Source organism: Chanodichthys erythropterus, chromosome 23 (assembly GCF_024489055.1).
Source record: "Chanodichthys erythropterus isolate Z2021 chromosome 23, ASM2448905v1, whole genome shotgun sequence".
Classification (NCBI taxonomy): Eukaryota; Metazoa; Chordata; class Actinopteri; order Cypriniformes; family Xenocyprididae; genus Chanodichthys; species Chanodichthys erythropterus.
The window spans coordinates 12,403,467-12,426,091 of NC_090243.1; the positions used below are offsets into that span (position 1 = coordinate 12,403,467).

At 38.4% G+C, this 22,625-nt stretch overlaps 1 protein-coding gene across 6 annotated transcripts in view; it reads right to left on the minus strand.

The window, feature by feature from the left end:
* Window positions 1–802: 802 nt before the first annotated feature.
* Window positions 803–22,625, minus strand: part of bcl2a (BCL2 apoptosis regulator a) — an 80,521-nt gene continuing 58,698 nt past the window's right edge. For 3 of the 6 annotated variants that reach the window (XM_067378149.1, XM_067378148.1, XM_067378150.1), the window contains one exon: window positions 15,824–21,330. In XM_067378149.1, coding sequence (XP_067234250.1) covers window positions 21,199–21,330 — 132 coding nt within the window. In that variant the 3' untranslated portion in view covers window positions 15,824–21,198. Of the gene's footprint in view, window positions 831–15,823; window positions 21,331–22,625 lie in introns of those variants that run through there. The other 3 variants (XR_010893790.1, XR_010893788.1, XR_010893789.1) reach the window with 3 other exon arrangements.

Consider the following 22,625-nt stretch of genomic DNA (forward strand, 5'->3'; position numbering starts at 1 on the left):
TGTAGGCTTATATTCGATTTATTGTTTAATTTTATAAAGTACCAACCATCCATGGAGATAACGTGTCTGGATGTTTAGTCTGATTGCCTGTCGCACAAACTTCGAGCTTATTACTTTATTTACAAGGACTTTGACCATGCACGTCGTTTTAGTGACACAAAGATTTATCTGCCTTGTTGTCTTTTGGTTGGGAAAACGCTTGTGTTGCGTAAACTTTCTTTATGTAGATTTCTAGGCGCGCAAATTTTAATAATGACAATTGTTTCGGTCGAACGACTTGGTTCTTTAAACAAATCGGTTGAGTGAATTCAGACTCATGCTGAATTCGGAACCGCATAGGCTACTTTTTCCATATCTTTCTATGGCACAAATAGTACGAGCAGTAGGCTAATATGTGGTAATTCAACATCACGCACAACACAACCGGAGTGTCTGAACGAATCTTTTGAGAATGATTCATTATCCATTAAAAAGTTGGATATGACGCGTTTCATAGGTGGGGTGTTTGGCACTATATGTCTGAGAGGATTTTAAATGATCTAGTGGTATTATTGCAATCTTTCATTATGTCGGAGTAGTTTTGGTTATATATACTAACCGGCTACTTTATTAGGTACCTTGCTAGTACCGGGTTGGACCCCCTTTAGCCTTAAAGGGATAGTTCACCCAAAAATGGAAATTACCCCATAATTTACTCACCCTCAAGCTATATGGTTCGTCCAAGCTTCATAATGGCTGTGATTGGAGGATGAGTGTTTGAAATCCAAAAAAGTGCATTCATCAATCATAAAATGTACTCCACATGCCTCCAGGGGGTTAATAAAGGCCTTCTGAAATGAATCAATATGTTTGTGTAAGACAAATATCCTTATTTCAAACTTTATAAAGTAAAATAATGAGCTTCCTACACGACAGCCATATGCATTTGACTTGCATCCAAAAAGCGTGAACTTCCGCAACGTAGTACACAATGACACGACATTCTGCGCTACGCCACGACGTACTACGCTATGTCCTATGTTATAACGCGTAGTACGTGTATGTGTGTTCAGCAGAAGAAAGAAATTCATAGGTTTGGAACAACTTGAGGATGACTAAATGATGAGAGAATTTTCATTTTGGGGCAAACTATCCCTTTAATTCTTCATGGCATAGATTCAACAAGGTGCTGAAAACAGTTCTCATTCGTTGTGGTCCATACTGACATGATAACATCATGCAGTTGCTGCAGATTTGTCGCTGCACATTGTTGGCTGATGCAAATCTCCCGCTCCACCACATCCCAAAGGTGCTCTAAGATCTGGTGACTGTGGGGGCCATTTGAGTACTCCTTGTCATGTTCAAGAAACCATATTGAGATGATTTGAGGTTTGTGACATGGTATTTTATCCAGCTGGATCAGAAGATGGGCATAAAGGCATGGACATGGTCAGCAACAATACTCGGGCTGTGGCATTTAAACATTGCTCAATTGGTACAAAAGGGCCCAAAGTGTGCCTAAAAATATCCCCAACACTATTACACCACCACCAGCCTGAACCATTGATACAAAGCAGGATGGATTCATGCTTTCATGTTGTTTACACCAAATCCTGAGCCTGAGATCTGAATGTTGCAGCAGAAATCAAGACTCATCAGACCAGGCAATGTATTTCCAATCTTCTATCATCTAACTGTGGTGAGCCGTGTGAATTGTAGCCTCAGTTTCCTGTTCTTAGCTGACAGGAGTGGCACATGCTGTTGCAGCCCATCTGCTTCAAGGTTTGATGTGCCTCGGTTGTAATGAGTGCATGGTTATTTGAGTTACTGTTTAAGCACCATAAACAATACAAAACAAGTTTATGAGGTGAAAAACATAATAATAAATCAAGGATTTACAGGAGTGTCCCACAAGAGCAGATGAGCAAGAAGATATCACAGACAAGTCACAAGTCCGTCTTCTACAGCTATCACAGTTTACTGAGCAATTCAGAAAGTATTCTGTTTATCAAGAGACATCTTTTCATCAGTTAAACAGTGTTAGTCGATTCCAGAATAGCCGATTTGTAATGCTGACAAAGCAAGAGATAAAAAATATTGCAAAATGCATCCAGGAGGAAATCTTACTCAATCGATGTCTTCAAAAATACTCTTGCTTGTGCTCATTTACCCACTCAAACACACATTCACGCTTGTGTCCTTGACTGGGTCATTGCTAAATCTCTTTCTGAGCTGCTGCACTAAATATGCAAGCGAGAACCAACACCTGAATGTTAATCAGCTCTGCCTGATTCTTCTTCTTCACACGAGACTTCACACGCTCAGTACTGATGCCTGTGGACCTCCAGTACTGGCTGTCTGAACATGATGGATGAAGCTAGACTGATGTGCTGTCACATGTCCATGCTACTCTACAGATAAATCTTACATGTAGATGAGGTTCTGGCAGCCTCTGTTTATTGTTACAGCATTGGTATTTAATTATTTGCCGCTTGTCTTTTCATCTGACACCATCTTGTGTTTTTGCTATTAATACAGTTCAAATTTTCTTTATTGGCTGAATATTTATATGAGAACACCAATAAAGGAACAAATAAAACTGCTTTTATCTCTTTCTTTGTTTCATTGTTGCTAGCAGTAGGAAACAAAGAAACAGTCCTTGATTGTGGTGTGCTGCTGTTGGAGTTTAAATTTGAGCATTAAATATATAATTACATAAGCAAATGAAGTTTATATGTTTATAAACCAAAAAGACCTCATTTCCATATAGATATATAAAGGTGGCTTCCGTTTAATTTTGTTTCTCACCAAATGTTGAAGTATAATATGTATATGTGTCAATGACTGACCACCAGAGGGCAGTAGGTGAACGTCCAAAAAATAGGAATTTGCTTTATTGAAAATGGCATGTTATATATTTAAGTTGTATAAAATGACAACATTTTATATAGTACTATATTATATTGTATTACTCTTTAAAATAGCATTCATATTAATGTGCGTTAAATTAGTAAATAAGGTCAGTTTTTATTTAATTTAGTTTTTTCTGTTTTCTTTTTTAGGGGATCTCATGTTATCAGTCATCTTATTTTATGATTTTATGTTCCTTTCATATTTATTTTTAGATCTTTCAATTTTATTTCAGCCAGTTGCATGAAGGCAAGTGCTAAATGGTATTTAAGTAACTTAAAGGGTTAGTTCACCCAAAAATGAAAATAATGTAATTAATTACCCTCATGTCGTTCTACACCCGTAAGATATCTTCATCTTCGGAGCACAAATTAAGATACTTTTGATGAAATCCGATGGCTCAGTGAGGCCTCCATTGCCAGAAAGCTATTAAAGCCTATTAAAGCCTTGAACAAGCCTTTCATTTATGTTATCCGAACCACTGATTCGAAACAAAACAATTATAAAGCTTCGAAGCAGTGTTTTAAAATCGGCCATCAATAGATATTGTTGAAAAGTCGTTATTTTGCGTTTTTTTTGGTGCACCAAGAGTAGCCTATTTTCATTGCTTTATAATATTGAGATTGAACCACTGTAGACACCTGAACTGTTTTAAATATGACTTTTGTACCTTTCTGGATATTCAGAGAGGTTCAGTGACATTGCTGGCAATAGAAGCCTCACTGAAACATCGGATTTCATCAAAAATATCTTAAATTGTGTTTTTCCGAAACTGAACAAAGGCCTTACAGATGTAGAATTACTTGAGGGCGAGTAATAAATGACATTATTTTCATTTTTGTGCGAACTTACCCTTTAAGGTATTAATTTTTATTATTATTATTATTATTATTATTATTATTATGATCAAAAGTTTAGGCCTACAAAGTGCAGACATGGCTGAAGAGCAAAGCTAAACTATCAACATCGGTGAACAGAGGTTTCTTTCTCTCCTGACTGTCTAATTTGAGTCTCTTCACTTCAAGTGTGTTTGATTAGGAACGCCAGTCATTCAAAGTCCCAAATATTAACAAATCCTTCAGCCAGGGTCGTTTTGCTGTGGCAGCAGGTTTGTGGAAGTGCACCGACAGCCTTTGTAAACATTTTGTGAGTCGCGCGTCTCCGTATTCCCACGATACATTCACCGTTTCTGGGTCTCTGGTCAAACACCGCACGTTTCTTTCCAGTTCTGCGCTGACAGGATCGCCATTGTTTTTGCTCTCCCCGGAGCACTTCAAGGATAAATGTGTCTGTTGGTGACCTAGTAAAACTAACAGCCGGCCAGGCTTGTGCTCATTGTGTCAGAGTGGCAGAAAGGGGCCCACAGCTACTGTTCTATCCACACACACACACACACACACACACACACACACACACACACACACACACACACACACACACACACACACACACACACACACACACATATAAGACGAAGTAGTTATTTTCATTGTACATGTTCATCTTTGTCTTCTGCTGTAATAACCCCCTAATACCACCATCTCTAGCTACCATGTTAAAGTCACCATTAAAGTATTGACAGTATTTGTCATTAATCATTTATCCTTGAACATTTTTTTTTAATTCATGTGCCCTCATAATCTTTAAAGGTGCCCTAGAATTAAAAATTGAATTTACCTTGGCATAGTTGGATAACAAGAGTTCAGTACATGGAAATGACATACAGTGAGTCTCAAACTCCATTGCTTCCTCCTTCTTATATAAATCTCATTTGTTTAAAAGATCTCTGAAGAACAGGCGAATCTCAACGTAACACCAACTGTTACGTAACAGTCAGGGTGTACGCCCCCAATATTTGCATATGCCAGCCCATGTTCAAGCCATTACACTAGGGAAGGACGTCTGGATCTGTGCACAGCTGAAACATCAGACTAGGTAAGCAAGCAAGGACAATAGCGAAAAATGGCAGATGGAGCAATAATAACTGACATGACCCATGATAACATGATATTTTTAGTGATATTTGTAAATTGTCTTTCTAAATGTTTCGTTAGCATGTTGCTAATGTACTGTTAAATGTGGTTAAAGTTACCATTGTTTCTTACTGTAGGCTATTCACGCAATCCGATGTATGCATGCAGCATGCATGACGAACACTTTGTAAAGATCCATTTTGAGTGTTATATTAGCTGTGTGAACTTTGTTTATGCTGTTCAAGGCAAGCGCGAGCTCCGTGGGCGGAGAGCACGAGATTTAAAGGGGCCGCAGCATGAATCGGAAATTTCTAATGACGCCCAAAAATAGGCAGTTAAAAAAAAAATTATAAAAAAAAATCTATGGGGTATTTTGAGCTGAAACTTCACAGACACATTCAGGGGACACCTTAGACTCATCTTTTAAAAAAACATTCGATGGCAACTTTAATAAAAATAATTTCCCTCCCTCTTGCAGCGACATCTCTTCTCTGATGAGGTGTTTCCTGGCACGAGGGACAACCTTTCAATCACATGAGATCACAACATTTCACTCGGATATTCGTCACAATAGTGAAGAAAATTCTGTTGCAACTTACGTTTCATGCCGACTTTAAGGTCTATTAAAGGTCTATTGTCCATTGTCAATAGCTTAGTGATACTGTATATGAAGCACAGCTCACACAGAAGTCACTTTCAAACCAATCAGCTTTCCGTTGAACCCATTGCAAAATTTGCATGGGGAAATATTTTGCATCACTGAAATTCTAGATCATGTGAATTTCTATTGAAATGACTGGATTTCACCTGCGAAAATTCACTGATTAATTCAATTAAAGCAATGCAAACAAGAGTCTCAAAAGCACTTAAACAATCAAACCTGATTTTAACATACAGTTTCCTTATTTCATTCTTTGGCCAGAATATGGACTCTTATTGACCTTCGCCAGAAGCCAACACCTTAGCAACGCCATAGCAACCTCCACAACATCCTAGCACTGTGATGGCAGGATTTGCATAAACACCAATAATAAACTTACATGAATGCAAACACTTCTAATTGGTTGAATATGCGTCTTTGGTAAAGCAGCCTAATTACTAACCAGTCTGGTTCCAAATAAGAGATTTATGAGATGTGTGTTGCGGCGTATAAAAATTCTGTTTGAGAGACTAAACTTTCATGTCAAGGTTTTCAGTCCAAAGCTCAGATTGGCAGAGCCAGTGGAGGATAGAAAGCGGTGAGTGATGTGTGTCGGGGATCGGAGAAATGAGAGAAGCCAGAACAACCTAAAAAAAGGAAGGCAGAGGATTAGAGTTCTTTAATTCGAACATTTTGCAAAAATTATACTAAATAATTAATCTAAAACACATTGTCTGTTTGGTAAAATTAGATTATTAAAAAAGTATAATACCCAACTGATACAAAATAAAATATCTTTGAAAATCAAAATAAAGTGGCAGAAATCAGCCATTTACATGTCTAAATTTGGTCAGTCCAATCAAGCTGCACTTTTCTCAAATCATTTGCATAAAAGGGAAAGCACTCTGAACTCATCTGACTTTTATCATGTGGAACACAGGAGTTATTAAAATGTTAATTATGCTAATGTCCATATAATGAAAATGCATTACTGACTGCATTACTGAATAACTAACTTAATTACCTTTTGAATAAAATATTTAGCAATTTTGTAAAGATCTACCAAATGTTTTTTTTTCTATTATTATTTATTTACTTACAAAAAGACTTAATGTACTGTGTTAATATGAAGGAATTTTCCATATAGATATTTTACCTGTATTTTGAATTATGCATTGCATTGTGTCGTGTTTAGGATTATGTCTGTAAATAGGCTTTATGCCGAAAGTCTCATGAACAAACAGGTCTCATTGCATCTGCTTGTCAGAGAAAGTGTTAACGGCAGTACGAACTGATGGTGATTATCTATGGACTTTTAAGATAATCAGCTAACCTAGTGGCTAGTTCTTTTTTATTGTTGGTGTATGTATTGTTTATTCAATTTAAATATGTAAATGTTAGTAAGAAGAAGAAAAAAAAAAATGTCAATCTTCATATGTAATGGACATCAGTTATGCTCATCTTTGCTCCATCCTTTGAAGGCATCTTGAGTAAAACAGCTCTATATTTAACAAAGCACATGTACTGTACCGGTAGTGATATTTCAAATATTTGAAGGTTGAGCAGCAAGCTCAAGCAGATTGAATTAAGGACCATCTAGAGTTTCATGAGTGAACTTTGAATTTAAAGGTGCCATCGAACGTTTTTTTACAAGATGTAATATAAGTCTAAGGTGTCCCCTGAATGTGTCTGTGAAGTTTCAGCTCAAAATACCCCATCGATTTTTTTAAATACATTTTTTTAACTGCCTATTTTGGGGCATCATTAATTATGAGTCGATTTATGCTGTGCGGCCCCTTTAAATCTCGTGCTCTCCGCCCACGGAGCTCGCGCTTGCCTTAAACTCTGCCTAAACAAAGTTCACACAGCTAATAAAACCCTCAAATGGATCTTTACAAAGTGTTCGTCATGCATGCAGCGGATTATATGAGTATTGTTACTGTTATATTGTTTACATTTGATTCTGAATGAATTTGAGGCTGCGCTATGTTGAGATTCGCCTGTTCTTCGGAGGTCTTTTAAACAAATGAGATTTATATAAGAAGGAGGAAACAATGGAGTTTGAGACTCACTGTATGTCATTTCCATGTATTGAACTCTTGTTGTTTAACTATGCCAAGATAAATTAAATTTTTAATTCGAGGGCACTTTAACAGATAATGTCCTGGTAGAAAATTAACAGCACCTTTTCCATTTTTCTACAGATTTTTTTTTTTTCTTATGCTGCTTTCTCACACAAAGTGAGCTAGGACAAAACAATGTGTAGTCTCCTAAAAACAAAAATAGATAAATCTATAGGCAACCATTGTTACGCACTTACAATATTAAAGATTTAGTTCCATTACTTTAGCCTCAGATGTTAAAACGCATCCCTTTGGACGCAGTGCGTTTGCTTTGATCTTGGACGTTTCATGATTTCCATCATTCTGCGCTTAGAAAACTGAAGCTGGTGTAAATTTTGCCATCATCATCAGGTTCATATCCCCCAGAAGTTACAAGAACATCCTCAATTGCTAGCAATTATGAGAACTCTGAGCATGTACAAGCACTACCAACTAAAACTGATATAATTTAAAATTCTCCTTCTTCCACATATGTGGAATATTTCATCCGCTGAGAGAGTAGTTTTTGCACAAAGAACTCTGGGCTCAAGTTAATTTAACCTTCCTCTCCCTCCGGGTGCGTCCCTCGGAGGCTCGGTACTCTTTTTCTCTGCCGTCTTGTAGTTTTGTGAGGGTGGAGATGTGACTGTGGGGCTTTAGATGCTGTAGGAGGTTAATCTAATATCACATGAGCGAAATCTCAAAGGAAACAGCGTTATGTTTACACCCCGCGGCAGGCACGTGCACACATAGACAAAAAAGGGGCTTGAGCACCTGCCCTTTTTCTTTCTCGAGAGAAAGTGCCCTTTTTTCTAGGGTGCTTTTTTTTTTTAAATAAATTAATATATATTCCTGGTTGCGCACAGCTTCCCTGTCAAACAAATATATTTACTGAATAAAACAAATAAAAAAAATACTATATCAGGTCGGTTTTATCGAGTTCAGATGCCCTCACTCCGCGACGCGCCATTCATGCCCGCACTTACGCTCGCGCGCCCCGCTCCACCTCACCTCGAGTTTGCTGCTGGGTGAAAACTTGTGACAACTATTCCCGCGAAAATGCAACTGCTGTCTGGCGATGAGAAGCGAAAAAGAAAAAAGCCCTAGATGGATGCATCCCGTGCATTTCTTTCAGGTAGGCAAGCCTATGTTCACAAACCTGAAAGTTTTGGCAATTTATGGTTATTTATACATGTAACGCTGCATTAATAGTTTGACCACCATCAACGCATCTGCCTGATTTGATACTAATTCATGTTATATTATAATTTCAATTATTTTACTGTGCTATGCATTGCATTTTGAACCATGGTGAAGATATCTGGGCTGTCAATACCAGAAGAGGATCATTCCATGGACGCACATCCATGAACCGCATTATTAGACAGTTTTCTAAGGATGCATGGTTTATTAAAACTATTTAAAAATCATAATACAGCATTAGCTACATAATGCTATTCTTAAATCTACGCTTACACATGATAATACATGGATAAAAATTTAAACCCTCGCTCTGTCTTTGCATGTTTGATGTCCACATATTGTTGAAGAAATTACAGTGGCTGTTGCATTTCTATCACAAAGAAGTGGCTGAATATTATTATTTATCTAATAATATATTTTTAATCATGGTTGGCTTTGATCGTGGATTTGATCGTGCTGTGCTGTCTAACAACAACAATCAGCACGCTTTTGGCATTTGTTATAATATATAGTGCATTAAGCATTAAGCATTAACAGTTCAGGAAAACAAATTATTGATGTGTTTAAATATGCAGATTAGCTTATTTTGGTTAATTTAGAATAAATCTACAGATGCAAACAGATGGAGGGTATAGGCTTAAAACAAACACCATCTAAATGTGTAGGGTTAGGGTTGAGTTTTCTTTCCATTAGAGTAAAAGACATGGCAGCAAAAATGGACCACAATCTTAAAATTGTCCACTTCATGAAAGAAGTATTCCAATAGCACCAAAAAAAAAAAAAAAAATTAAAATTATTTATTGAATTAAATTATTAGTGAAACTATGTCCCTCTCCTCAGTGCAGTCATTTATTCTAAATATATAGCTTGAAAATAGTTGTTGTTGACTTCTCTTGTGATAAACCTAGTGAATACTAAAGAAGTGGTCTCTGTGTGAAATGATTATTTTGTAGAAATCTGTGGAGTATAAAACAATTGCATGAGTGTAAGGGAAGTCAGAGTTGTCTTAATATATTTAAGGGTTTATTATTTTTTTTAAATAAATAATTATGAGAAGTGCCCTTTTTTCCATTTGAGCCCCTGCCCCCCAAAATGTCTGTGCACGTCCCTGCCCCGCGGCATACAACACGCAAAATAAGTCCCAGATTACAGCTCATGGTGCTCATTGTCTTTGTCTGTAGAGTAATCGTAACATTAATCATCTGCATCATCATTGTCATCAAGGTTTCTTCATCAATCGAATCCCCCTGGCCTACAGTAAAGGTTAGCGTTTGAACCGCACATCAATGGTGGCCTCTTGTGGCTGACGGATCCATAAAGCTTTCCTTTCTTTCTCGTTCTTGGTGTGTGTTCTTTTCTCAGGCAGCTTTTGCACTGTAACACGAACCCTTGAGAATCAGCTGTTTTAGAGTGTATGCACGTGTGTCCTTGCGTTTGAGGTTCAGAACATCTACACTGTAGGTTACAAGAGACTTTGGCCACGTAAGTTACACACTGTAAGTTTCAGGAGTGACAACCGCATTTAAGGGTGCGTTCACACTTGTAGTTCGGTTCGTTTGGTTCATTTGGTCCAGACCAAAGAAGAAAAAAAAACATTTAGTCCTGGTCCGGTTAGCGTTCACATTGGCAATTTTATCACCGAACCAAAAGATACCGAACCTTCAGGCATAGGGATACATTCACAAAGTGATTGGTCGGATTTTATGACGTATTGCCTATTTTGAGATGGAACTTACCGAACATCCAAAACAATGCTGTTTTCTGAGGTAAATGCGCTCGTTGTGTGTGCGTAGCCTGCATGTGATGGTATTTTGGCCAGCTGGGAACTCGTGAAGAGCTTATAAAATGTGTAAAGGAATCAAAACACCGGCGGGCAGTGGCGTAACTTTGTTTTAAAAAGTGGGTGGGACAGGAATGTGTATAATATCATATTATAATAATAATATGATATTAAAAATAATATGATAGTTTCTTCCTTACATCTGCTATAATACAATATGTCTCGAGAGTATGTATATTAGTTAATAAATAAGTGGATCCGCTGTAAAAAATTGATTGTCCTGATGGACTGGAGGCATTATTTCGTTTAGCATGCAAGAGATTTTGGTTCGAATCCAACCAACCATGTATGATTTTTTTTTCTCTCATTAAAACCAAAGATGTTCGTCAGTGATTGTATATCAAAAGCAGGGTCACGTTTATTTGTATTTTGTTTTGTGATTCAACGTAACGAGAGAGTCTCTGCAACAGTTAAGCGATAGATTGAAGCGCTCGTCCGTGTGAACACTGCGCAGCGTGCACGAGCGCCGAGAGAACACTGTTGCGCCTCTGATAACAGCGACAACGAGCACTCAACATGATTTCAAAAACAACACATCCCAGCGCCAGATCGCCTATTATTAACTCAAATTGATAATCAACTAGAGGTGTTTCTTTTGTATTAGATACCCGCGTGATGTTTCAAAAAGTGGTGGGGACAATATCGACCCTTTCAAAAAGTGGTGGGGACATGTCCCACCCGTCCCACCCGCAAATTACGCCTATGCCGGCGGGAATCCATCCGTCACACACACAAACGATCTGCTGCGTGGAGACGCGCGTCTGATGCCTGTTATGGGCAAACTCGCGATTATGGCAAGAAAAACTGACATGCGTGAGGATTCTGTCCTTTTTAGGGTCTCGTCTTCCTGTTTTTGGTTCGGTTACATGTCTTTGGTCCGTGTTGCGTTCATATATCATTCGAACCGCACCAGAGTTCGTTTGGAAACGGACCGAGACCCATCTTTTCAGCGGTCTCGGTCCGCTTGTTTGGTGAGCACCAGGGTTCGGATGGCAGCGTTCACAAATGTTCAAATGAACCGCACTAACCGAGCAATCGCACCAGGGTTCGTTTTAATCGAACCAAACATGACCAGTGTGAACGCACCCTAAATGCGGGAGTGAATCCCCTAAATTATCATTACATGTGTGTACGGAACACGACTGACTCTCGAAAATGCGATGATTGACAGCTTGGAAACCATAGCAACGTTCTAGCGTCTCTCCTGTTTGGTATCCGTTATCGTAATATTAAAGTGACAAAACCCTCGTTATATTTTCAGCAATTTAACTAAACACACTAACACAGTCGACGGAGGCGTCGTGTTTTGTTTCACACAGCGCGCAGCACTCATTCTGTGTTGCCATGGTCACTCATTATAAGCGTTTTTGGGCTTGTTGTTTAGCTCGTCTCAACGGGTTTATGGAGTTATTAAAGTGAGCAGACATGAATGTCCCTGTGATTTGCCGCGCATAAAAGAGGCACACGTTACACCGGTGCACGTAAACGTCATTAACAACTTGTTGTTCAGTTCGGTTCCGTACACACTGCATAGAATTTCTGTAAATGCGGTTGCGTATTTTTCGGGAGTTAATATGGTTGTAGAATGCGGTTGTCACTATCGTATTTTACTGAACTGTGTGTGTACAGAACGCGATTAAGCACTAAAAGGTGAACTGACAACCGAATTTAGCTGCAGTGTGTACGTGGCCTTTAAGTAGGAGACAGACTTCTTGTAGGCCCTGACAATGAGCGGGCATTTACACAACACTGTTTTCAACTAAAAATGTGCCATTTACACAGAAATGGCATTTTTAGGGTCCTGAAAATGCAAACGGTTTTCGAATACGATACCGTTATCGTAATTTGTGAAAACAGTGACGTCATGCGCAAGTGTATTAGGGTAGACCAGGTACAGTTGGTTATAGGGTACAGTTGAAACACCTTAAATAACTTGCGTTCGCAACAAGTCTGATCTGTGAAATTTTCTTAGCACATGCATATTAGCACCCTCTTCAATCGTGTGAAAGTTCGTTTCTAAGGTATTTTTTTCACTTCACCACGTCGCTTCCACATTGAATAGCTTCTCATCCTTACATGACTGTTAAAGTTAACTTACATTTTCGTTAACCTTATTTTGTGCTCTAAACACTGACATATTGCATGACTTTGTGTCATACAAGGTCATCGTAAAATCTAGAGAAATGTTCGAGGTGGTCAGCGGGGTACAGTTAAAACACATACCCACACTATAGAATCCTATTGCGGCCCATGCAGTTTAGTTGCACTATGTAAGTTCTATTAAGATCTATTAATCTATTAAAATTAATAGATTTCATCTGTTTTATTATTGCTGTTTGCAATTGTTCAATGTTTTTTACTGTTACTCAACTTTTCAACTGTTAATATTAAATTTATGGCCTAAAATTAAATATTGTATCACTGTTTGCCATTACTGCACAATGTTTTACAAATGGACTACTTTTAACTAAACAAAATAATAAAATATAATACTAAATGGAAATAGAAACTGTTAAATTCTCATTTTAAAGGTATTTTACATTTTGTAGTGAATTGGTTAGGCAGCTTTACAGCATTCCGGATGGGTGTCTCAACTGTACTAGGGTACTGTTTCAACTGTACCTGACTGTTTTCGACATGGGTACAGTTGGAACAAAAAAGCTTCTTGTGTTTATGAGCTAATTGTGAAAAATATGACCTACTTATGGATGTTAATTATTAATAATATTTTAGTAGACAAGTAAAAGAAATGTCATATGAAAAATCACTTTGTTTCACTTCTTTCAGTCCCATAATTTTGGTGTGGTAACGGTGAAAGCAAAAAGTGTACCAACTGTACCTGGTCTACCCTACATGTTAAGTCTATAGGCGCGTAGTATTTCTTTACAAAGTAACATCGCCAACTACTGGCCTGGCAGCATAATACAGCATTTTTACTCGTTTTCACGGATCCGTATGAACAGGGATCGTTTTGACAACGTCATCACCTATAGGAAAATATATTTCCGTTTTTAGTACATTGTTGTCGTGTAAATGTACCCTAAGTGAAGTGAAGTCAAATTTATTCAGGGTGTGCACCGATGGCCTCATGGGCAGCACGCCAACATGCGCCAATGCGCTTTGCGGAACCCGAGTTCGAGTCCCGGCTTGTGGTCCTTTCCCGATCCTGTCCCCCTATCTCTCTCCCACTTCGCTTCCTGTCCAATCACTGTCCTATCATAATAAAGGCAAAAAACCCTGGCGAAAATAAATCTTTTTGTGCTTTTTTTCAGGGTGCTTTTCACGATACACATCGTTTCAAAGCAGCTTTGCCGTAAATCATGAATTTAATGTTTATAATGTCTTAATATCTGCCTTATCCTTGCATTTAGCCGATTAGAGCTTGGAAAATATATAGTACATTTTGCAACGATACATGCAATCAAGCCACAAAAGCATAATTTTACCACTAAAATATGGCCTTTAGCAATATGGCTGCGTTTCAGTTAAAAGAGCCAATCACCTTTTTGAGTTTCTAGAATGCAGATGTGCATTCGGAAAAATATTTTTTGTCATTTGCGCTAAAGAGGCAAGAGCATTGTTGTCAAGGGTTATTGCTGATTTGAAATGTTTCTGAAACAAAATTTTGACAAACAGTTTAAAAAAAAATGTAGTCTTGATGCTTACATGGAAAACCTGCCTGGAGGTAGGGCATTTCCTGATTTCATTACATTTGATTCCATTTTTTATTTGATTGAGATGCTTTTTTTTTTCAGATTTAATGCCCATCTTGCTTATACATGAAAGAAATTCTCTCTTCTGCTAATGCTGTAAATTACAATATACAGGGCAGTGTTTCAGATGGATTCAAAAGGTAACTCTTCTTTTTGAACTATTCATTTAAATAACCGGCTTATAAGAGTCTTTTGTTTCGTGAATCAGACTACATTGGTTACGTTGTTGGAGTGTCCCAATACGCATGCACTATTCTATGCCGTTTGTAGTAATGTGCTAGAAGAGTGTACACACTGAAAATTCCAAAGTACATTTTAAATACACGGATGATGCACTTAATTAAAAAAAGGAAGTGTGGAATGTTGGACACTTCATGCACTCAACTGTTGCAGCTTTAATTACAGAGGGGGAGGGACAATCATCAGACTCCAATGTTGAATGACAAAATAACCTTAAAAATTGCATAAACGTCACAGTTTGAGTACATGGGACAAACTGTTTTTTTTTTTCCAATGTTTTTGATTCACTAAAATAACTGGCTCATAAGAGTTATGTGTTCATGAATCACCTACACTGGTCATGCTGTATGTCTGATTCGCTAAAAAGATCCAGCTCATAAGAGTCATTTGTTTTGTTTTTTTAATCATGCTGCACCGGTTGCGCTGCATTTTTTCTTTTTAATCCAATAAAATCAACAGTTAATAAGAGTCATACTAGCATGATGGTAATACCCTATTATTTATTTTCTGATTATGCTTTTCAGCCATCTAAAAGCACTGTTTTAACATCTTTTACCATGTTTAAAGGCTTAAAGGCACAATATGTTAGATATGTGGATATATCCAAAAACCACTAGAACAGTGTTATATATTTTGTGTACTTACATTATCCCAAATGTTTCCAAGGATGTTTAAATCCAGAGAAATAAGCCTTATTGTTTTCTTGATTTACAGCAAGTACCATGTTTTACCATGCCTAATATTGATCTACTGCAGTGTGCAACAAGTGTCAACATAGTAGCCGCTGAGTGAACACAGAGTAACTTTATAACAACTTTCAACACACAAATGTATCTAATATGATAAAACAGCGCTGATTTATCCCACATATGCTTGACCGGAAGAAGTGGAAGCAGCAACTGTGGCATAATAAAAGTTCCGCTGCTACGCCTTTGTTTTGAATAAGCGACCTCTAGCGGCGAAAATTTACTTAGTGTGCCTTTAAGTCCACAGATTTTTATTTTTTTTTTCTCAAAATCAATACAGAAAATGCTAAGCAATTCTCCAGATTCTATTTGTACCCTATTACTGCCTGATACCATCACGGTATATTTTTGTAGGGGACAGCGCAATTTGCAAATGACTGTTTTACATGTGTATTCCTGTATGCTGAGCATATGTAAAACTACAATGTCTCAAGAAAGACCCCCAGGTTACACAGAAGGATGTACACATGGCCCATTTTGATTGGTTAAATCCTAGTCTCCCTTGAGACACCGTTGCCAACCTTCTCCTGCTCTTGCTTTAAACACTCCTGATATACAGCTGGCCTGTTAAAACGATTCCCTAGCTGCCTTCAATTTGGAGTACAGCAAAACGTGACAGAATCCAATGCGGCATATTGGAGTTTCCGACTCAGTGATGCAAACCGTGACAGCTCTTCTCAGATGATAAGGCAAGGTTTATTTAATTAGGACACATAACTGTTAGCTTATGACATGGATACGTACACAAAATGATATTGACACATTTAAAATAAGGATAAATGAGGATAAATTAAACAAACAAAAAAGAAAGAAAGAAAAATCATGAACAATTGCTTCTGAATGCTACATGCTGAGGGCATACAAGACACAATGTACAACACAGAAAGACAAACAGGATAATGGTGGAAAAATGAGAATTTGGAAATCAAATATAAACTCCAGTCTCTATATTAAAATCCTCCAGATATTTTGCTACATTTTAATGGTTACGTGATATATGAGGGAAGGTATGGCAGCAAAGTCATTATAAAAAAGAAAGAAAGCAAAGAAATCGGAGCAAGAAATCGATTTCTTTTTTCCTCAAAGGAAAGTGGTATTGTAAAATGAATGCACTATAGTAGCTGCCAAAGGAAAAAAATACATTTTTATAATCTTTTCCATTTGATCTGATGGGGCGTGGGGGTTTATTTCAGAATAGACACGCGAAATGAGTCATTTATATTGAACACAATGTGAAAATCGCACCGAAACTCGAGCAAAATGAAGCTGTATAGCTGAAGATGAAAGAATGCACTCATGCAAAATGTAAATAACATAGTTAAACACCAAACCAGTGGAACCATGGAGACCGTAATTGAAATTTTACTCTTAACAGATCACGGAACACCATCATCCAGATGGAAGGAGGGAAAACCCCTTGTGCTGCAGTTTAAATCTCACTTCCATATTTATCATACAGGACGTGAGCAGAAACAAAAGCCCATCCTCTTTCCATCTGTATGACGAGAATGAAAGAATTTATGAAAGAATGAGGAATGAACTGACAGATGGAGATTTTTGCAGAAGTACAAGCCACACAACTCTGACTAACCTTAAAAGCGAGTGCTTTAGCTGATCAGAGCTGATCCTATTTTTACATTCAGAATTCTGATTTTTTCTGTAAAGGGGTAAAAAATCATTTACATTATAAAAAGAAAGAGATACAGATTATTTTAAATAAAACATAATATTCACCCGGGAGATGGACCAAGTTTCACCTAAGCCCTCTCTCACACGCGGTGTCCTAACCAAATGTAAAGTTTCCAAGCATCATTTCAGTTGTCTCTCCACAGAGAAGGGGGAAATTCTGTGTAATAAGACATAATAACAACCAATCAGAACATATTTCATGTTTAAACCTGAAATGTGTCATTTTTATGTTAAAACTTGTTAGCACGACGCTTAAAGGTTGAGTTCCCTAAAAACTGAAAGCTCTGCAGCTTTGTGGTGTTTTCAAAATATTGATCTGTTTGTTTGAACATCCTAACCTGCCCGGCAACAGCAACACTGGTTCAGCCAATGAGGTGTGTTTTGGGGCGGGGCTGATGATTTGTCTCTGGGCGGAGTGTTTGGGAAACCTGTTTAAAAACAGTCAATTCAGTCTAGTGATGCAGAAATGACACACTTCAGCTTTAATATACAGCTATATGGAGTGGGATTTTGCTTCATCATGGTTAGGACATGGTTTAGGGGCCATTCACAGAGAATACGTTTTTGATTTCCACTGCAATGCTTTTCCATTGTGCACTAGATGGACATGTTTGACGCTTGCGCGTACGTCTCACACCTTTTGCAGCGTCTCGCACATGATATGGTAATATAAAAAGGTGTTTTTTTCATTCCATCGCCCTGCATCTCGGCTTTTTAAATGCAAAAAAAATGTGTTCTGTGTGTTTGGCCCCTTACAATGCAAATGATTTTGATGTATACACAGATGCTACATAAGAACCTTATGATTCACACATTTACCAACTAGACTAGAATTTCCTGCATCCTTCACCTTTCTTTTCATCTTAGTCTCTTTTTTGTCAAAAAAAAATCCCCGACAAACAATCACTGCTTGATTACGCTTGAAGTTGAAGAGCCATTGCTTCTTAAAAGGTGCAGAGGAATTTAACACAAACTGTATTTGAAAATCGCTTGTGAATAGAAATCACAGATTGATGCCATTTAATCAAATACACAAGGCCTCTTCTTAGACTCAAATAGGTGCATCTAGAGTCTAATTGTAATAGACTTCTCAGCTTCTCCTAACCAGAGGGAAAGTGAGACTTAAGGAGTGGATGGACAAGTTCCGCTCCAGCAGTGGCAGTTATACGCTGGTTCATCCACGAGCAGCTTCATATGGTGCAGCAACAGGGAGAAGCTCAACTCCACACCCTGTTGTCTTACATTGCTAGATCTTTAGCAGCTAAAGTAAAATGATCTTACAGTGTGAGTCCTAAAAACTCGCTTTAACATATTCTGATACAAGTCCTGCACCACCTGATAAAGGGTGCAGCAATATAGTACACTATTAGATAGCGATTGTTTAATCTGTACCGCTACACACTCGAGAGAGCTGTGTTGATAGACTAGATAAAGTCGATCCTGACATGGATCCTTAGTTAGAGTACTGACTTGAATGAAAATGAGACTGTGAGGGAAAGAAGTAGAGTTTGTTTTTGTCATACTCTTGTATACTAAAGCCCTGGGTATACTTTGGGTTTTTACGCGTACGCTAGTGTTCGCACAGCCTTGGAAAGTATACTTCATTTGACTCGTATGCATACACAGACGTTCGACGCATGCACAGTTTTGAGCAATCTCTCGTCACAAGTTAGAACCATTTTAAACATCTTTGTATTCTTTCATGCTTTCATACTTTCTAACCTCTTCGCACAATCTCTCATCTATGTAGGCCTCCATTGTCGCTGTAGCTTGCATGCGTTCCGGTCTGTTCGGCTTATGCAGGTTTTCTTTGACTACCTTGTGAATCAACGCCCCAGTGCACGGTTGCCACCTTGTGGATAAACTAATTACTACAAAAAATGAAATGCGCATGTGCGACCTGAGCGTCCAAGTACGCGCGGTTACAAAATCTGGCGGTTCTCTTCTGATGACAAAATTTGTGTAACGCGCACTGTACGCTGACCCTCACGTACACGTAAAAAGCGAACTATACTTTGGGCTTGAGGATTGTTTAGCCAACAAAATACTGAAATGTCTTTCCATAAATTTCCAGTAGACAAAAAAAATAAAAAATAAAAAAAAAACTTAAATTAGTTATATAACCATTTACGCTCATCCTTCACAGCCTCTTTTTCGTTCACGCCACATTAAATATGCTCTCCAATTCTGACTGAAGTCTGTAGACTGTATTATTTGGAATTTAATTGCGAACATTTTTAAATGTAATTTCTGAATTTGAATTTTGGTAAGAATTTTAGGTAATCTGAATTAATTTTTTGTAATTTTAGTGAGTTTAATTTTTAACAAAGGAACATTTGTTGGGAAAAACTTTGAATGTTGGCTTGAAAGCATTGTTTGAAACTAATGCAATTATTTGATGAATTTCTTTGAATTGCAATTTAGTAAATTACAGATTTTCAAAACAAAATTTGCTAATACACAAGATATTAAAATATCGTTGGCCATAGTCTTTATTTGGTCTCAGTGGGCTTGTGCCCTGACACAGAGACAGAGAGCGCAAAAAAAACTACACCAGTGACATCTTAATGGACATCTGATGGGAAAAAGACATTAGGACAAGCTGGTGTCTCAGTATCTTCCTGTGAATGAGAAATCAACCCTCCCAGTGGAACACGTTGTGGAAGCTGTGGGATAGCACTAGATGAGATTCTCTCTGGTGCGGAAGTTACAGAAGACGGATTGGATTTCTTTGGTTGTTGGGGCATCCAAAAATCTACAGCTCACAAGGTGTCTGTAATCTATCGTGCCAGAAAGATAACATTCGGGGGTGGCGAGGGAAAAGGGAAAAGTGATACATCTGGGCCGTGAATTACATAGTCCGTTGTGTACAGAGTCTTTTCAAAGCCCTGCTGGCTTGCATGCCTATCATGCCAGCCTGAATGAACTTCTGTTCCCAGCTGCCACCTGCCTGTTTCATCTGCAGACGCACATACACACCTGGCTAGGCTGGACACAACTGGCGGATCGCCCGCGTTCTCCACCAGAACACAGCCAAGTCCAGCTCTCTCAACCAATCTATTTACAGATGTACACACACACTAACACTACATGAACACAGACTTTACACATACACAATACCCTCGAAAATGGAAATTACCATGAAAAATTCTCTTTTAACACATTTTGCACCAGTCAAACCAAAACAAACAAAAAATAAAGAGAAAAAAAAAATACATATGAATAAAAATATACATTGGGAAACCCTACAGAAGTCAAACTTCCAGTCTTTACATTCAAGAGGGGCGATTTGGGTTATCTCCGTGACCCATGCCGGGTGAGATTACATCATGATAGCCGCATCGGTTTGGTTGTAGGCATGTTTTTTGTGCTCACCAAACAGTAAGACACTGAGCAAATCAAAGAGGAACTTTTTAATGAGGAATGCTCAACATCTGTTGGTTTGACGGGAGATCTCAAGAGGTCCATCCAATGGAGTGAGAGACAGAAATAAACAAAACCAAAAAAAAAAAACGAATCACCAAAGTAGGGGTGGGTGGTCGAGTTCAAAATGCCATCATGCAATAAAGTAGCTGAAAGAGTCTTTTTCTCCACACATGCAAATAGTGGAGAAGTTATTTACATTCACGCCGGCAAACTTTCTTATTTTCCTCTCTCTTTTTTTGATTCATGCTACAAAATGCCAAAAAACCTGATATCAAAATGTCAAAAAAGCACAATCTTAAGTTTAAAAATCTCTTTGTGCTTGTTTCATACATAAGAAACAAACTTTAAAGATAAAACGTTCTTTTTTTGTGTATTTTTTGAGTCCATGTGAAGTAAGTGAGCATGTGCTTGTGTGTGCACGTGTTTTATGTGTCGATCTCTGTGTGAGCGCAACTGTACATGGCAGTGACGAGCATCATAGTTAAAGTGTGGGAGCGTTCCTGCGAGTCCTCATTCTGTATTCTTTTTCTTTGTGTTTTCTTCACTCCAGAGAGGGTGAAAGAGCGTGAGTGCTGTAGCTCCCGTGGCTGGAGGGGCATCGGATCAGCGGCGGTCTTTGAAGGGCACTGGTGCTGGGTTTAGCAGGGCAGTGTGGCGCTGAGAGATGCTTTGATAAGCTGTAGAGGAGAGACAGGCAGAGAAAGTGAGATAGATTGGCGGAGAGACCCACAGGGCTGTCACTTCTGAGCAAAAAAGGCGATGGTCACTCCTGCCAAGCCCAACGCCGCCAATCCAAGCACTTTCGTTAGGTACGACAATGGGTGGAACATAGAGTCTCTCTGCTGACCGTACAACTCCACAAAGGCATCCTGGGAGAAAAAGAGGAAAGAAAGCAGAACATTAGGAACAGACATAGGGCTGAAATGATTCACCATATTCTAAGCAACAACGTTCAAACAGGAAGTTCCACAGGTTTACCCAAGATCAACTAGATAGTGAAAGTGAAAGTGACGTAACGTGTGGCCAAGTATGGTGTCCCATACTTGCAATGTGTGCTCAGCATTTGACCCATCCAAGTGTACACACCAGGAGCAATGGGCAGCCATTTTTTGTTGCGGTGCTCGGGGAGTGATTGGGGGTTAGGTGCCTTGCTGAAGGGCACCTCAGTTGTGGGTAATGAGAGTGGAAGCGAGTGCTGTTCATTCACTCCTCCACCTACATTTCCTGCCGGTACTGAGACTTGAACCCACGACCTTCAGGTTACAAGTCTGACTTTCTAACCATTAGGCTGCATTTATTTGATCAAAAAATACAGTAAAAACAGTTTTCAGTACAACATGATCCTTTAGAAATCATTCTAATATGCTGATTTGGTGTTCAAGAATACTTTTTTTTTGTCAGTATCACAGTTGAAAACAGTTGTGCTGCCTAGTATTTGTGTGGAAACCATGATAATTAAAAAAAGAGCATTTATCTAAAATATATATTTTTTGTAACAATGTAAATGGTCACTTTTGATCAATTTAATGCAACTTACTGACTCCAAACTTTCAAGTATATGCCAACAGTAAGATATTAAAATATTGTAAATGAAATATATACATAAACAATAGACGTTTTGTTTATGCATGTGTATATATTTAAATAAAATTACTGGGTAATCATTGGATTATCAGTTAGCAAATTAATCATTAGTTCCAGGCCTAATTCTGGCAAAAGACAATAAGTCCCACATTCAATGTCTGATAGAAGGTCTGTAATGTGCAACATGTCTAATTGCCATGTATAGGAAAATGATGTGTTTTCGCAGGGGGGTTTAAAATGAGCACAACCCTCCTCTTCAACAGACAATCCACATCTGTGTAGCCAAATTCCTCCGGGACACCGTCCAGCCCAGAGAGAAACCGTTGGAAGATAGAGAGAAAGAGGGGGCAGGCACAAAGAAGAAGACAGCTCAAATCCATAACATTGAGCCCGGCTCCCTGTGAGCCCACTCACAGAGGAAGAGGAGGAGGAAATAGGGAAATAAAGGAAGAAGAGCGTATAAGACAGGGTCTCTGTGCCAGGGCTTCCACTGTCTCATCACTCCTACGCACAGCCGTGTGTGCTGTTTCCTTCTCCAGCCAGACTCGCTGCAGACTAACTATAAAGCGTCTTTCACGCA